Source organism: Alligator mississippiensis, chromosome 1 (assembly GCF_030867095.1).
Source record: "Alligator mississippiensis isolate rAllMis1 chromosome 1, rAllMis1, whole genome shotgun sequence".
Classification (NCBI taxonomy): Eukaryota; Metazoa; Chordata; order Crocodylia; family Alligatoridae; genus Alligator; species Alligator mississippiensis.
Window position 1 is genome coordinate 68717940 of NC_081824.1, and position 17992 is coordinate 68735931.

Here is a 17992-nt window from a genome sequence, read left to right on the forward strand (position 1 = left end):
GGAAAGTACTTAAATTGATATAAATTAGTGTGAAATGCAATCATACAAATAGATTTTTCTCCAGCTGCCACTTGTCATAACAGGTAACTAAAAACATCCATGAATATACAGTAGGAACTGTGATTTCAGGTGATATGAATTAAATGGCTGAATGTACGCTTCCCTCCCAATCCCCCAAAGGAAATATTGTTGAAAGAGGAGCTGTTCTATTGTAATGTACGAGTCCCACCCTAATAATGGATAGAAAATAACATTTAATTTGAGCTGCTAGTGGTTATGCCATCTCTAGCTCAATAAACACAGGTAAAAATTCCCAGTCCTCAATACACTTTTAGCTGTTACTAGGGGTACAATAGGGCATGGGACTGAGATAAAATTATATCCCATGATATTTTCAATTTTGATCCTATTCACAATGTATCATTTATCATTTTCAATTGCAGTGCTATTCCTCTTCTAAAATCTTTGTTTTTTTCAAGAGGATCTTTATAAGCCTCATCTGACTGACATTTTGTTTGGTTTTGATTTTCCAGTTTGGCAGTAGTCACCGTTTTCTTACCATCATGAAGTTTCTGGACTTTCTCCTCTAAGGCCTGCAATTCTTGTTCATGTTTCATTTTTTCCTCTCTTTCTCTGTTGCGTTCATGTTTCAGAATCTCTGCTTGTTCTTTCCATTCTTTTTGTGTTTCCTGTTCCTGAAGTAAATTGATAGAAATTTGCTAGAAAATTAACAACTTGTTATGCTTCTTTGACACAACTTTATGTTCATAGTTAAACATGATGTATGCAGACTCAGTGGAAAAGCTTTAGTAAAACCATACCAGCTCAGCATCCGTCTATTATTAGGTCAAAAAGGGTCTTAAGTACCCAAGATTAAATTAATAGACCATTGGTTTTATTTTGTATGACATCTTTCACAAAACAGAACCCCTCTTTGCCACACACTTGAGTTTCCAGACTGAAGACAGGATCTTATGGAGTAACTGGATCACAGATGTATAGCTTTTGTGAGCAAGACTCACTTCACTAGAGCTCTTGCTCATTAAAGCTTATGCATTTCTGATTCAGTTAATCTATAAGATTCATCTCTACCCTGCCTTCTGCCTCACTTCAAATTACCATAACTAACTAACTAACTCACCAGAGTTCAGAATTATTTAATGGGAATTGGATTAAGCCGTAAAAGTCAATAACTGTCTTTTCACTGACTTTAGGTATTGGCTCAGGCCCTTAATTTCCTTTGTAACAAACAAGCAAGCAAGCAACCCCAGGGGAGCAGGCCTATTCAACTCAAGTGACTGGCCTGGTAAAACTAGGATTAGGCAATTTCAATGTCATACAGCACAAGCACAACATTCAATAATACACAACAGAAGAGGAATTAAACAGCAAGGGTATTAAAAAGGTAGTTCAAATTATAATACTGGTTGAAAACATCATTCAATGTGGCAGAACTGCAGAAGGGAAGGCACTCATCCTCACACATGCACACAGAGCATCAATGACAAACTGAGTAAAAAGAAGCCATGCCTGCCCCAGACATCCAGCTTTTTTGTTTGAAGACATGGAAAAGAAATCTAGCAAATACCGTGTCCCTCAACAAATCATCAGACTGGCAGGATCATACTGCATACATTAACATATTCTCTATTTCTCATATATAACCAAGGGTCCCAAATTTGCCAAAGTCTCTGAGTACAGTTTGGCCTATTTCAAATCCCAAAATTCAATCACTGTCCACCAATGCCTGGGAAGTTTGGAAGAATCACAAATCCAGTTTCTAATTTTGTAGTTCATGCTTATTTTTTCTAGAATAAAGTCTCAGTCATTTGGTGAGCTCAGTCACTTGGTGTGCTTGGTGAGCAGAAACAGTGAAAGAAAATGCAGCAAGGAGGAACTAAGGAAACAATTATGTTAAAATAATTTGGCTATAACATTTTTCATATTTTTGCTTCAAAAAACACAAAAAAAAGAACACTGTCAGTTGTCTCCGAGCCCATGATTAAAAGAGATTAGTAAAACATGAAAATAATAAAAATACATCCCTGAAAAAGCAAAACTTTCAGCTATGATTAAAGCAACAATGCAGGCGAATGAACAATATCACTACAACATACTGGGCACATCTACATGTGTCTCCTTTTGGAAGTACTAAATGACAGCACAGTAACAGCCCGTACTGTGCTGTGCTGGCGGTGCATGGTTATTTCTGGTACAATGCTGTAGCAGAGCACTATACTAAGGAAGCGTGTTGCTATGATGAGGTAGCAGCGGCATCATGGTTTTTGCCCATGAACGTTAGGTCGCTGTAGCATGTTGCTACGGCAACATAGTGCCACGTCTAGACATGCTCACCAATTGCCAGCTTTACAGGCAATCCCCATTTAGCGCTCTTAATTGGTTCCTGAACAACTGAGCGTTAAGTGAAATGAGCGAAACCAAAAGTATTTGATGACTCAAGATAGCGACTGCAATTGTTTTTAATGACTCAAGATGGTGACTAAAATTGTTTTTAATGACCCAAGATGGTGACTGCGAGCATTATAATGAAACTTGCTGAGTGCTAAGTGAAATCAAGTATCAATTTCAAATGAGCATTATAGTGAAATAGTGCTAAGTGAAGCAGCGTTAAGCATGGGGTGCCTGTATACCAAACCCAGTTCCATGTTTTGGTTTTATTAATTAAACCTCTTCCATGGAATTAATCCAAGCTACCTTGGGGAGTCATATCTCTGCCATCACCACTTCCTACCCTGTGTTCTGCAGACTTATGTAATGGTCAGTCACAGATACAAGATTTGTGAGAGTGTGGAGACAAGGGTTTCCAACGCAGACTTTCCTTGTGGAAAAGATGAGAATGACTGCGAATGTTGTGACCCTCAGAACAAAGAGCAACACTTTTGTTTTCCATTTTACTTTCCAATAATTAGAAAAAAACAAACGAATGTGGCAAGGGAAAGAAATATGAGACCCTTTTGGATATTTCAATTTTAAGCAAAGTCTCATGTAGTCTATAATTCTGCAGCTATGGAATCCATAGCCTCTGTCCTTTAATATCCAACATATACCTCTTTTCAATTCCTCCGTGTGTAAATTATATCATGCATACCCTTTCAAAATGCTTATACAATACACGTGTAAGTTAATTTAAGGGTGTGTGCCTACTACCACTTGCAGCTCGCTTCAATTTTAGCCTTATATCTCAAAAGAATTAAAATCAGTGAGATACTTTGAAAAAAGTAACAGGCAAAAAAAAAAAAAAAATACACCCAGGAGAAAGATAAAGGAAATTTATCTCAGGGTTTACACAGGGAGCTGGGAGGAATTACTGAAGTCCGTGATTGTGGAAGAAAGCTGGCAGTTAAAAAGAAACGTTAATAAAGGCTCAACAAATACTGAAGAAAGCAGCTAACATTGCTTTACAATGGAATGCTGAAAATATATTGTCGCGGTGGAGTCCTTCAGGAGGGCCATGATCTCAAGGCCCTCTCTCCGTGCCAATTCGGCCCAAGGACACCCTCTATTTCTCGCCCGCCACGGTTTTGATGTTCAGTAGGTTCGGGAGGCTGCCTTGCGTCTCCTTGGGCACAAACTCCTGGACCCCTCGTGGGTCTTATCCTGCACCCATGGGTGCCTTGGGGCACCCTAGCCTTATGGGCTACGTGTGGCTCCTACCACCCCTAATACCACGCCTCGCTGACGGGATAGACGTTGTCCGGTAACAATGCACCTACGCCCACTCTTGGGCCTTCTCTTCAATACGCTAGTCCCCTCTGGGACATCCCCTCGAGCCACCGTTCTTTTAGGCCCACTGCACCACTACCCTCTCTGGTACAGGCTCACCACGCTGCTATCCCCTTTTGCCGGGGACAACCGCAGCACCTTGCCCTTCTCCTGGGGCGCTATGCCACTAACCCCTTCCGTCGGGGTCCACCGCAGCACCCTGCCCCTGTCCTGGGTTTTCCGCGGTACTAGCCTGTTACCGGGCTCGCTACTCCTGTTTTGGGTTCCTCAATCGGGCCCCTCTTGGGCCTCTCAAACATTGCCCCTCTCGGGCTCCTCAGTATGGCCCCTCTCGGGCTCCTCAATAATTGCCCCGCTCTTGGGCTCCTCAGTATGGCCCCTCTCGGGCTCCTCAATAATCGCCCCTCCCTGGGGCTGGGGTCTATGCACCCCGCAAGTGATGCCCTTGCTGGTGTCTGCTGCGCCTGTCCTGGGCTTCCTAATATGGCGCTCCCCCTCTCCGGGGCTCGCCGCGCCCACCTTGGGCTTCTCAATGTTGCTCCGCTCTGGGGCTGGGGTCTACGTACCCCGCACACAACCCAGGGTCTCTGTTCCCTGCCCGCAACCGACTGGTTGCGCTCGTCACCGCCAGCTGCACCTTCACTGGCGCACAAGCCACGCCTTTCCTGGCGCTGGGGTCCCCATACCACTGGGGTACCTACGAGAATAATGCGCCCTCTTGGCGCTAGACTGCCCCCTCACTGGTGCTAGGGCACCCCACCCCTATGGGGTACCTATGAGGCCTCCTCCAACCCCTACAGCCTCACCCAAGCCTCCGGTTGTAATACACACACTAACCCAACAAAACACAAGCCTCCTGGCTGTAACTTAACTTAAGACCGCCTTGCTGCAACAACATAGCTCCTGCGCCACAGAGCCACTATCCTTCAGCCTGCTCGAGCAGTACTCGCATCTTAGCCCCGTGAGCTCCTGGCTCTCTGGCTGCTGGCAGGGAACTGCCAGCCTGGCCTCAGCGCTGGGCTTTATAAAGGCCAGGCCCTGCCCCCTTCTGGCCAGCTGATTCTTATCAGTTGCCCTGGCAACCTGCAGCTGTGCTCATTATCTCCGCTGGGCTCCTTATGTACTGTCAGAACTTCTCCTCTGGCAGCTTTCCCATCTCTAGGAGCAGAAGCACCGAGGTGCCCTGCGACATATATATATATATATATATATATATATATATATATATATATATATATATATAGAATGAAACCAGAACAATCTGATACCAGTTTAAAACTACACAGAAAGATAATGGTAGGAAAGAAATAATCCAAGCTGATGATAGTCCACTGGAGAGAGTGAAACATCAAGCCTGAATGGGGGCACATCAAACGAGAATTTGATAGTTTGATAGTTTTCCTAAGAGATTAGGATAGGTTTTCTAAACATGTAAATTGAACGCAAAAAGTTTAGCTTGGTAGCTGAATTATTTGGAATGAGCCCTTTCTGATTATTGGAAAACTCACTATTCCGAGAAGCATCTCCTCTTCTCTCTGATACGCTGCATCATCCAAAGCACATTCCGGTGGTGGAGGAAATTCTATTGGTGAGCAGTAGCCACTAGTCTGTACTCCTTTGGTAGTCCGTTCTCCTTTTTTGGTGCTTTGGCTGCCAGCTGTAGTGAACATAAACAAAATCAGAGCAAGTTAATTCAATTTTTTTTCCATTTCAAATATTCCTAAATAAAGTGGGTCCAAGATTTTTTTTTAAATAATATTTTTCTATCTTAGCAATTGTAATTGGTGAAATCAATGACTGAGTGTAATTGATGAAATCAGAACTAATCAAATAGTAATGAAATATGCTGCCAAATTCTATGGAGATTCCCCCAGATTCTGGAAAATATATGAAGAAATTTCTAATAAAGCAAATCCTCAAGTAAGAAAAATAAAGCTGGGTAGTAAATAATTTTATCTACTAAGTTATCTTAAAAAACCCCAAACCCTTAGAAACATCTGCCCTTCAATCAGCCTAGAGATCTCCTCTATTTCCCCCCCTTTTAGATCCTCCTTCTAGAAGAGCAAAATGAGAAACCTAAATATTAGAGAATACACAATCATTTGAATCTTTAAAACTTGCAAATCTAGTCCTTACGGAACTACCAATGTATCTAACTAAACTGAAAACATAAAATAGTATGTTGTTTCTATTAAAATTATCAGCAGTTAAACTGTTAATGCTTGAATGAAAAATTGCTTAAAATAGCCACAAAAAATCCTGCTTTCCTTGGTGAGTAATCCTGTTAATTCAGTGAGAAGGGTCTGGCTCTATATGTAGTACCGTTTCAGTCTGCGGTTTCTGGAAGAACCCACCAGCCCAGATAATATTTGGAGGGTTACTTTGGTCACATGAACTACATGTGCATTTTCAATTAATAATTAAATTCTGGAGTATAAATAACTGAAATCAGATAAACCCTCAGGTTCAGAGAATGACGTGGAAGCATGCAGGTGCATATCGCTAGCACTCCTAGCTGCAAAAAAGATGCCAACTTGACAACTTGTTCAATTTAATAAGAAACTATTACTAAACAAAACTGTTCTTTTTTCATGAGACCTTGGTATGGGGTTGGGTGGATGGTTTAAGAGCTGAAAGCCTGAGCATTTCGTAGTGGAAATATGGTGACTTTGTTAGACTACTTTAGAAAAGCAAAGAACCAAATAGATACACTCAGTATTTTGCAACTAGTGCTATAATTTAAAGTAGTGTGAAGGCCTAAACATCCTGAATAGCTTGAACAATGCAATAGGGTGTTTTGAAAATAAATGTTAAATTTTCTACTTACATCCTTTTTTTCTGTGTGTAACATCTGTATCTTTTTTGGGTGATGGCTTCAGCATACGATTAGCATATATGTTTTTTGCTTCTAGTTCTCTTTCCTTTTCCTGAAAATTAATGAGGTAGAGACAGCAAAGTTGAATAAGTAATGTTTTATTTAATAGCTGACAAGGTAAACTGTGAAAAGGCTAAGCAAACACGTATGTTAAAGGAATAAATTCATTCTTCAGTGGACACTGGATATGGTCACTGATTACTAAGTATTCTTTTTAAAGAGAATGCAATCTTGACTCTGTAACTACATGGAGACTATTACCCTGCCTTCTATAACTGCATGCCTACCACAATTATAGTGCACAGATTTCCCCCTTTCAAAAATAGTCAACTGGCAAAACACACAAAAATGTTGTATTGCATTTCTGTAGACAACCAAGATAAAACTGAAAGTAAAGTTTCATACCAGCCTTTATAGTTTAATTAGCCTAAATATGCATATACAAGCAGCTCATGTCAATTTTATGGATAGTATTAAAGTTAAAAATATTTACACTAGGTCATGGGGATACCCTGAGACTTGGGACCCATTCCAATACATATTTGTACTATTATCAGAACTGGTTCTGTCTGTATTAGTGAGAAAGAAAATATGACAGGAGAGGGAAACAGCTAGTACAAGCACCATTACAGAAAGGTACTTAAATACCTAACTTTCAGTATGTAAGCAGTGCCTCTTTCCTTGATACTTAACTACCTTGTGAGATCAGGGTCACAAAAACACCTCTTAAGTAAGGTAAAAGCAAAAAATGCCTTCTTTTGCCATCAACCTATTTATAATGCAGCGATAAATTCTTCTCAGGAATACTGACCAAACAATATAAAAATGAATATTGTTCAATACTGGAATATTAATATTAAATGTCTGTTAATATATAATCTTTAATTCATTTTGGAACTCAGTTGATTATAGAAGTATTTTCAAAAGTATCCTGCTATTCTTTAAAAGCAGGGATGGTAACCTGTGGCATGCGTGTCATAAATGGCCATAGGCAGTCTCTGTGTGTGGCAGATGGCAAATCAGAGAGGGGACAGCGGCAGATAGGGCAGGAAGCAGAAAGCAGAGCAGCAGACTGGGCAGAAGAAGAGGACAGGAGTGGCACTACGTGGGGGTGTGGAGCTATATGAGAGTTGTGCCATGCCTGGAAAAAAGGTTGGCTTCCACTGCTTTAAAAACTGGTCAATTAGAACTTTTTTTTGGTTTTATTAATAGTGCCACTTTAAATTAATTAAAATGAAAGCTTCAAAAATCTAAGTTACTTTCCAAGACACTAGCCACTTGGTATTTCTTACAAATTGGGCTAACAATAACAAAGCTAGTGTCACTTTTATATTTTGCATGGTATTTAGTTGTTTAAAAACAACTGCTCCCAGTGGAACCCAGCTGAGCATTTTTTTACCTTATTTTTATAATATATTTTGGCCCAAATGAAAATGTTCCATTTCTTTTAACAGCAGAACTTATTAAAACAGAATTAAACCATGTGTTGCTTTGTGATTTTTAAAACAATCATTTTCAGAGCCTAAGAGTGGAAAACGCATGTCTAACATAAGAAAGTAATTGCTCATGCAAAATAAGCAACTGTACAAGCAGACTGTGTTTCTACATGTAATTAATTTATTTGCAAATTAACTGCACAGATTAGATACATAAACTGAATACATGTAAACTGCATACATGCACAGATGTAATTTAGCAACTCAAACCCCTAATGACTGATTCAGTAATGATTTCTGACTGTGTACTTGATACATTGCTTTTTTTTTTTTACTTAATGTTAATAGTAAATAATAATGAAAAAGAACAGGTGTGCCAAATATCTGACATTCATGTTGTAAGGCACTATTAACAGATTTCAAGTTTACCTTAAAGTATTCCTGTACATAAAAATGTCCTGAGGTAGTTACAATTCAGTTCCACGTGATTTTTACCTTTAGCTTCTGATTTAATTGCCGAAGCTCTTCCAGGAGTACTCTGTTTTCTTCTTGGGCCTCATGTACCTTTTTTTTCTCAGTGTGTAACTGTCGCTGGAAACTGCCATTACTCAGCTCCAAGTTTTTCTCCAGATCCTGCCATTCATATAATAGAAAAACCATAGTAAAATTTGGAAAACAAGGTCATTGCAATCAAACTTAAAATAATATTTCAGTATTTTACTTTCAAATCTGGAGTCTACTGCTACTGCAATGCACAGCCCATTTCACTTTTTATCTACAGCAAGTTAAATCCTGATATTAACCTTGAGGACAGTTACATAGAGCTTTTGCTGGTACCCAGTCATGCCTTGCTCAAGTGCTGAGGGAAGACTTGGAGAAGGCAATGACCGTGTGTGTTACGCAAATTGCCTATTGCTCAAAAGATGAGCGAGACCTTATAAGGGGGGATAAGGCAAGATGCCACGTTTATTGATTACCTAAAACAAAAACATACAAAGACTTCACAAAGACAAACACACTCATCGTTCACACAAATACACTCTACGGAGATGTTATAGTTACCAGCTTGCTTGCTCAATGTTGGTACTGGGTGGCCAGCCCAGGCTCCCTGAGGATGATATGAGTGGGGATGAACAGATGTATCCGTGCTCCAGCAAAAGTTGCAGAGTGTGAATTCCCTGCTCTGGCATTGCTGAATTCCATTTTATAGGGATTTCAAGTCTTTGTCCACAGTTGAGAAGTTGAGGTACTTTTCCATCTGCACAGTCACATCCAGCTGTTGTTTTTCATCATCCTTTTTGTTATCTCAACTTGAGGTCACTTCTGTCGTAAAAGTCATTCTTCTCAGCCTTGAAATCTTGTGCAAGACATGCAGAATTCCTCCTTTATCCTGTTGCTTAGCCTATCTCCTCTATACCTGCTCACAGACTGGTTCTTCAGCCATTCATCTAACAGTTCATTGTCTGGTAACTTGCATATTCAGTGCCTTAGCAAACCTCCTCTTGCTTACACAGGCACACTCTAAACATTCCATATACTCTTCGTTCATTCATAATACTATCCTTAATATAAAGTTTGTAGCTCAGTAACATACATAAATGATTACACATATTTTATTTACACACACACAAACCATATTACTGTCAATATAATGCTATTATTACTTGATTTAAACATAACCTATTCTAATGCCAAGCCGTTTAAGCTACCACGTTCTGGCCTTGTGTTGTATGTTGTTGCATATTGCTAGAATTTATCAGAAAGACTTTATCCAATCACACACTACATGTGCAGTACCTTCCTGTTCCTGTTGAGATTAGAGTTACTGAGCTGTGTGTTTCAGTTTTGCCTGTCAGCAGCTAGAGGTGCCGGGCCCCAGAACCCAGACTCCCTCTTCACCTATCTCCTTGACAGCTGGCAGGCTTTGTGGCTGCAGCAGGGCCTAGCAGGCAGGCAATTTTCACCCCCCTGTGCCGCAAGGCAGACACAGTCAGTTGTACAAGCACCCATGTCACAAGTTTTGCCTGTCAGCAGCCAGAGGTGCAGGGTCCCAGAACCCAGAAGTCCCTGCACCTTTCTCCTTGACAGCTGGCAGGCTTTGTGGCCTCAGCAGGGACTTGCATGCCTGCAGCTTTCAACCTGCTGTGCCTTAACACACACATAGTGTCACCCATGTCATGAGTTTTGCTTGTCTGCAGCTTCAGGTGCAGTTTCCCTGAAACCTCTGCACTTATCTCCTTGAAACCTGGCAGGCTTCATGCCCTCAGACAGGGCTACCATTCCTGCAAGTTTCATCCAAATCAGGCCCAAAATGACAAAGTTATAGACTGTTTTGAGATTCTCCATTATAGCCTATGGGCAAAACGTTGAAACAGCATTGAAACAGTGAAACTGTTCTGATGAAACAAAACGGAACAGCGATTTTGAATTGAAACGAAATTCGAAATGAAACACCGTTCCATCAAAACGCAAACTCAAATGGAACGGTGCCATTTCACACAGCCCTACTGTTCACCAGGGTAACCCAGGGGAAGACAAGGGATAATGGACATAAACTGCTAGAACATTGCTTCAGATTGGACGTGAGGAAAATTTTCTTTACAGTTCGCATGTCCAAAGTCTGGAACAAACTCCCCACAGAGGTGGTACAGTCACCTACCATGGAGATCTTCATATGATGACTGGATGCACACTGTGCTGGGGTCATCTGACTCAGCAGTCTTTTTTTTCATGCTTAAGAACAGGGGGGCTGGACCTGATGATCTCGTGAGGTCCCTTCCAGCCCCTAACTTCTATGTTGGCAAATGGATGCAGATGCTGAGGACCAGTTTTCTCAGCGTGAGGCAGTTCCACATGCAATGTAAATGCATGAGTATGATACAGCTCATGCTCCAATAAGCTTTACTGAGAAGAAGGATTTATGTATACACAGATGGAACTGCACTAGTGTTGGTATGTAGCTTCTAGTCTAGGAGCTAGTATTTGTTGATATGGTGTGATCTGTTGCAGCATGGTACTGCCTGATGTGATCCAAGAAAGAGATCTTATTTTGGTAGGTTTAAGACTAAAGACCATTTTCTAGAAAAATGTATCCTCACAAGGATCCACACCTCCCTTTAATACAAATTTGGGTAGTGGTTGCCATGACTGTTTAAAATGCACAGCAACAAAAAACATATGTAACTTTAAAAGTAGTTTAATCTAATCTAGATCTGCAAAACAATTTGCATTAACTAAGACTCCTAAAGGGACACAATAGCAGTCTTCACCTGAAGGACTGCCACAAAGAAGATCATCTTTTCTGTCTTGATGCAGAGTAGGGCACAGACCAGTGGCTTGAAGCTGCAACTAAGTAGGTTTAGCTTGGGTATCAAGGACTTCTTCACTGTTAGAACAGTGAAGCAGTAGAATAGACTGTCTAGGGAAGTTGTGGACTCTCCACCATTGGAGGTGTTCAAAAAGATGCTGGATAGGTATTGGCCAAGGATAATCTAGGCATAGCTATGCCTATGTTCTAATATGGGTATTTCCCATGCTTCTCGGCTTTTTTTTCTCTCCTGCTACTACGTGTGTCAAGGGTTTTTTTTAAGCCTTCCTTAGAAGCATTCGGTGGTGGCGGTAGCCAAGGCTGGGGATGTTCATAGATTTCATAGACATTCTGGCAGGGACCTTGTGAGATCAAGTTCAGCCCCCCTGCCATAGGCAGGAAGTCAGCTGGGATCAAGTGATCCCAGCAAGAAAAATATGCAGACGTTTTCTGAAAGATTCCAGAGTAGGTGCTTGCACCACCTCTGGGGGGAGTCTGTTCCAGACCCTAGACACACACACCATAAAGAACTTTTTCCTTATGTCTAGTCTAAATTGGCCTTCCTGGAGTTGTGGCAGACCTTGTTATCCCTTGGGGAGCTCTGGTGAACAGCTGTTCTCCCAGGTCCTGATGAATCCCTCTTATATAATTGTAGGCTGCTACCAAGTCACTCCTGAGCCTTTTCTTTTCCAGACCTAAGAGTCCCAAATCCCTCAGCCTCTCCTCATACAGCCTGCCCTCCAGGCATTTGCTCATGGGAGTGGCTCTCCCTTGGACTCTCTCAAGCTTTTCTACATTGCTCCTGAAGTGGGGGTCCAAAACTGGATGCAGTACACCAGCTGAGGCCTCACCAAAGCCGAGTAAAGTGGGAGGATGATGTCCCTGGTTTTGCTTGAGATTCCTTGGTAGATATACAGCAGAGTTTGGTTTGCCTTGCCAACCACAGCATCACACTGGTGACTCATATTCATCTTGTGGTCAGTCAGGACCTCCCAGTCTCTTTCGGTCACGGTGCTAGCAAGCATAGCACTGCCGACCTCGTACAGGTGCTGAGGGTTCTTCCTACCGAGGTGGAGCACATTACACTTCTCAATATTGAAGGCCATCCAGTTTTGATCAGCCCACCTTGAGTGTGTGTCCAAGTCAATCTGTATCTCCAGCCTGTCCTGCAACGTGACTGCTCTCCCCCATAATTTGATGTCATCCGCGAACTTTGCCAGTTTGCATCTGACTCCCAACTCCAGATCGTTGATGAAGATGCTAAAGAGCACCAGCCCAAGTACCGAGCCCTGAGGGACTCCACTGCTTACCCCGCGCCACTTTGATTTGGTCCCATCAAATAGTACTCTCAGGGTCCAACCTTGTAGCCAGTTACCTAGCCATCGGACCGTAAGATGATTGAGGCCACAGTTCCCCAGCTTAGCCATTAGAAGGACGTTGTGGGAAACTAGGTCAAAGGCTTTCTTGAAATCCAGATATATGACATCCACGTCATCTCCCTTGTTCAGGCCTCGTGTCACCTGGTCATAGAAGTAGATGAGGTTGGTCAGGCAAGAACTGCCGGTCACAAAGCCGTGTTGGCTGGCCTTCACAAGCTTCTCTTCTGTTAGTCTGGTGTCGATGGATCCCTTAACAATTTTCTCTAGGATTTTTCCAGGGATGGATATCAGACTGATTGGTCTATAATTCCCCAGGTCATCCCTCCTTCCTTTCTTGAAGATAGGGATCACATTAGCCCTTTTCCAGTCTTCTGGGACCTTGACTGAGCACCACGAATTTTCAAATATCTTTGCCAAGTGGGGTGAAATGACGTCTGCCAGCTCCTTCAAGACTCTCGGGTGCATTCTGTCTGGGCCCACGGACTTGTGACTGGAGTGTGTCAATGCTGCAGTTGGGACATAAAAACCTAGAGGTTCCTGGATAAAGGGTCCTGCCCCCCTGCTCAGGGTCAGCGCAATCTCCATATTTGGGGTCAGGAAGGAATTTTACTTCATGATCAGGCTGTGTCTTTGTCTGTAGCAGGGGGTGTGGCCCTATTCCTTGGATCTCTCGAGAATATTTTAACAACCTTTGTAGCAGCAGGATGTTGGCTGCTGTGGTCCCCCTGCTTTACCTGTGGCAGATTAGGGTGTCATGTTCTGTGGTTGTGTCAGGCTCAGGGTGGATTGATTTAAATCATGTTTTAAATCACCAAGAGAAAACCTGATTTAAATCAAGTTTCCCACTGATACTTCGTCACATATTTCTTAAACAATGGCACAAGTCTGATCACTAAAACATGTTAATTTACAACTCAGTACAGCATTTTACAACATCTGTCCTTAAACTTTTTTTTTTAATTTTCAAATTTTATTAACTCTAACAGACAGGTCATCACAACACTAAACATATACCGACCTTAAAACTTCTACAACTAGATCACATCTTCCCCACTCAAGCTGTCATTTTTATTCATAGACTGATGCAGAAATATGAGTTTTCCTGCTTTTCTAACTCCCAGTCGATTTCTTAGCTTTGAGTGAATAATACCATACAATGAAAATATTCTCTCTGTGCCTGCAGAGGAAGCTACTGCTGTGAAAAGTTGGCTTAGCAACTGAAGGAACTCTGTTTCAAGGTGCCTGGCTAATGATTTCCACCAATTCAGGGGAGTGAATTTGTTCAAAACAACATCAATAAACATGTACTGTTTAAATCAGGGGTGGGCAAAATGTGGCCCGCAGGTCATTTTGTCCAGCCCGCAGGGCCCCTAAAAAACATAGAAAATTAATATTTATCTGCTCTTGGCTGCCTGTCATGCGGCCAAAACTCAGTAAGTGGCCCTCTGCCTGAAATAATTCCCCGCCCCCGATTTAAATGGTTCCCCCCCTCCAGTCCTGAAATTTATTATAACTGGAATAACTGAGGAATGATTTTGAGATGCCCATGCCCAAAACTCTAACAGCATCATCTTCTTCAGAAGTTAGGCATCTACCTTTATATCTGGGGTTGAGAATGTTCGCAAGAAAATGAGGTGGAGTTAGTGCTTGATCCATTCGCTTCTTTATTGCCTGCAGTTTAACTTTCTGGTCAGGTATTAGGCATAGAGAATCTTGAAGAATGATGTATTGCAAAGTGAATTATGTAATTTGCTAACCAGTTGATCTACATTGTTCTTCAGACATAACCATATATTCTTCCACATCATTTTCTCCCAATAAGTGGTTTTCATTATGATGTTTCATTCTTGCAACTAGGTCCTGCATCTCCTTGTTGCACTTGACACATTTTCCTTTTTTACCCTGGGAAGCAATTTCTTCAAAATATTCCCAGATAGGGTCTCTCTTATGCCCAGAAGCCATGAGTTTTTCTGTGGCAAAAGTGTAGGGGAACATAGGAAGCTGTGTGTATACTACTGAACAATGTCTTTTTCTTTCCAGTCCGCTCCACTGTTCTTTTCTACTCTGCCTCCATCCTTTCCGATATTGTCTCTCTGTCTCTTATTGTCTCTCTGCCTCTTAACTAACTCCTCCATCTTGCTTGGCCCAGCTCCACTACCACATAAGCACAGAAAAACAACAATCCTATCGAGCCTGTGTCTTTGTATATATAACTTTAGTCCGATGAGAAACAGAAACTGAAAGCCCAGAACTTTCAAGAAGCAAGACCTGGTAGTTAGGCTGGACAGATAGACTAGAGCCATTTTCATGAGATGAAAAACTGAAATGAATGCCCATGTTTGACTGGTAGGTAACTCAATGTGTGTGTGTGTGACAAAGCCATTAAATTCATTTTTATGGGACTGTAAGCATAGGTTTAGCATGTTTGTGATGAGATTTACTTGCATATGTTATTTTTTAAAAAGAGAGAGAAATTTAGTATTTTATTGATGATTTTAAAAAAGTCCAACAAAAAAAAAAAAAATCATCGATTTTTATCCACCCTGGTCAGACTTGACTATGTAGTTTTGCTAATAGGTTAGACAACAGATTTGTATAGGATTGTTTGGAGGGGGATGATCCTGCCTCAGATGAGGTTGGACTAGATGCACTCTGGAGGTCCCTTCCCGCCCCACTTCCCTATGATTTCTATAAATGTATGGTTATCACATGACAGGATAAAACAGAACCAAGAACTGCTTGGGTGCCCAAACTGTTCATTTCCATATCTTGACATGCTGGTATTTCATTTAAGCTAAACTTTACAAAAATTATAAGGATAGGCAATTCAGAGCTATTTTAAATAATTATACCGTCTCCAATTACTTTATGTTACTGATACAGTTGTTCAACTTTAACTCCATCTTAACAATCAAATAGGAGTGTAATATAAAATTGTTAGGGGTCTTAGGAATGATATTAGTGGGAATTAAGGTTACAGAGGTAATAAAATAGTTTTAACTAAATGGACTTTATTTTTCATTAATGATTTGGATGATGGGACTGAGTGCACACTTAAATTTGCAGATGACACCAAGCTGGATGAAGTGGCAGACACTCTGAAGGGCAGGGCTAGGTCCCAGAAAGACCTGGAGAGATTAGGAAAATGGTCCATAATCAATCTGATGAAATTCAACAACAGAGAGTGCAAAATTCTGTACTTGGGATGGATTAACTGCATGCACAAATATGGCCTGGGAAATAAGTGGCTAGGTGGCAGTACTACAGAGGAGGGTCTGGGGTTTGCAGTCGGTATGAGCCAACAGTGTATCCTTGTTGCACAAAAGGCCAACAGTATATTGGGTTGTAAAAACAGAAGTGTCACTGGTAAATCAAAGGAAGTGATTGCTTCACTCTGTTTCAGCACTGGTGTGGCTTTGACTAGAGTACTGTATCTAGTTTTGGGCTCCACATTTCAAGAACGAGGTGGGCAGACTGGAGACAGTCCGGCAAAGCGCAACAGAAATGATTAGGGACCTGGGAAGTAGGCCTTTGAGGAAAGGCTGAAAAGAACTAGGGTTCTTTAATGCTCCCAGTCTCCTGATCATCAGCTGATTGGGAGCACTCCAGGGCTCAAGCCACAGAGTGCTCCCAAGTTATGTATATTAATGTACATAACTTTGTGGCTGGTTTCCTGTTTTATGTGCCATTAATCATCTGAATGCATGGATGGATTATACTTTAAAGACAGAATTAACTGGTTGTTCATGTTTTCAGTGTGACATTTTCCACAGGCCTGAAGGTAGTCAGGCACTGAAACAAGCTACCTACAGAAATTGTGGAATATCCATCCTTGGAAGTTCTCAAAAGCAGTTTTGACAGACATTTGGCTGGGATAGTTCAGTCAGGGACAATCCTGCCTTGGGTAGGGGGCTGGACAAGATGACCTCATGTAGATTACAGAAAAGTAGGGCTGGATAAATGAATAATGATCCTATTTCACACATGTGTAAACTTTTTTGCTGAATAAGATGTTAACACCAAGCACAATATTCCTAAAAGAAATACCTACAGGTGGTGTGCTTTAAGAGCATGAGTTCATGGTTTAAGAGCATGGAGTTCATTTGAACAAAATAAAGCTAATTTTTTGTATGCTGACCTGAACACCAGGCTGTATGGGACACATGCAAACTGAATTACACTGGCTTAAACAATTTTAAAAAGACGAATAATGTATTTTATAGAGATTCAGCATATTGTCATCCTATAAAATTTTTGAAGATTCTTCTTTAATACACATTTCTCAAACAGCAGAAAGTAAAGAAAATTACATTAGCGGCATGGATTTCTGGCAAGGTATATTACCGAGTTTAAAAATGACAAGTATATATTTTCAATATTTATAATATAACACACAAGTAACTGACACTGTATATAAGTGGAGTATGGCATTTATTGTACATGACCATACACGATCATCATACAAACAGTTTACCTGGTGCTATTCATCTGCAATAGGAATTATTTTCCATTCACTTTATAGCCATAAAAGAGAAAATGTAACTTTATAATGTAATGTATGAACCTCATGCTGGAGAGAAATATCTCTACTGAAATTCTGATGAATATCAGAAAAGGTAATTAAATAAAGGAAAAGTCATCTCACCTTAATTCTCCTCTCATTGTCTTCCAGTTTGTTCTCTGCCAAGGCTAGTTTCTTTGCCAATTCATCTCTTTCAACAAGGTGTTTATCTTCAGAAATCTTTTTGAGCTTTTGCAGAGAATTTTTTGTCCTGTACAATTCATCCTCTGAATCTTTCAGTCTCCTTTCAGTGGTGCGCTCTCTCTCTTGAGATTTTCTTAAGCGCTCCCTTAATATTCTAACCTCATTGTTATGTCGAGCAAGGAGCTGAGAGATTTCATTTTCTGTATCTTCAAACTTATTCAAGGCTTTTTCCTGCCGATACTGAAGCCTCTTCAGTGCCCTGTTTTCTTTCTGCAGCTCATCTAGTTTGATGTGGAGTTCAGCGAGTTCATTTCGAAGCTCATTGATTTTCAGCAGCCTGGCAGAGAGAACCCTTTTGGTAACAAGATCTACATCTTTTGCAGGAGAATCCCTATTGAGACTCTGGGACCGAAAGCCCCACCGTGTCCCTCTTTTGCTTGGTGCATATTTGGGGCCCAATTTCTTAGAGGCTAAGAAATAAAAACAAGAAAGCATTTTACTGTAAGAACCTCAAAAAAGCCTGCTGCTATTTTACTTAAGAACCAT

General features: G+C 41.1%; 1 protein-coding gene across 2 annotated transcripts in view; it reads right to left on the bottom strand.

Annotated features, from left to right (window-relative positions):
• LCA5 (lebercilin LCA5) overlaps positions 1–17992 on the bottom strand; it is a 38737-nt gene that overhangs the window by 7050 nt on the left and 13695 nt on the right. For both annotated transcript variants that reach the window (XM_014596688.3, XM_019496898.2), the window contains exons 3-7: positions 17387–17916; positions 8551–8688; positions 6572–6671; positions 5253–5401; positions 560–695 (exon numbers count right to left, since the gene is read on the bottom strand). In XM_014596688.3, the coding sequence (XP_014452174.1) occupies positions 560–695; positions 5253–5401; positions 6572–6671; positions 8551–8688; positions 17387–17916 (1053 nt within the window). The remainder of the gene's footprint in view (positions 1–559; positions 696–5252; positions 5402–6571; positions 6672–8550; positions 8689–17386; positions 17917–17992) is intronic.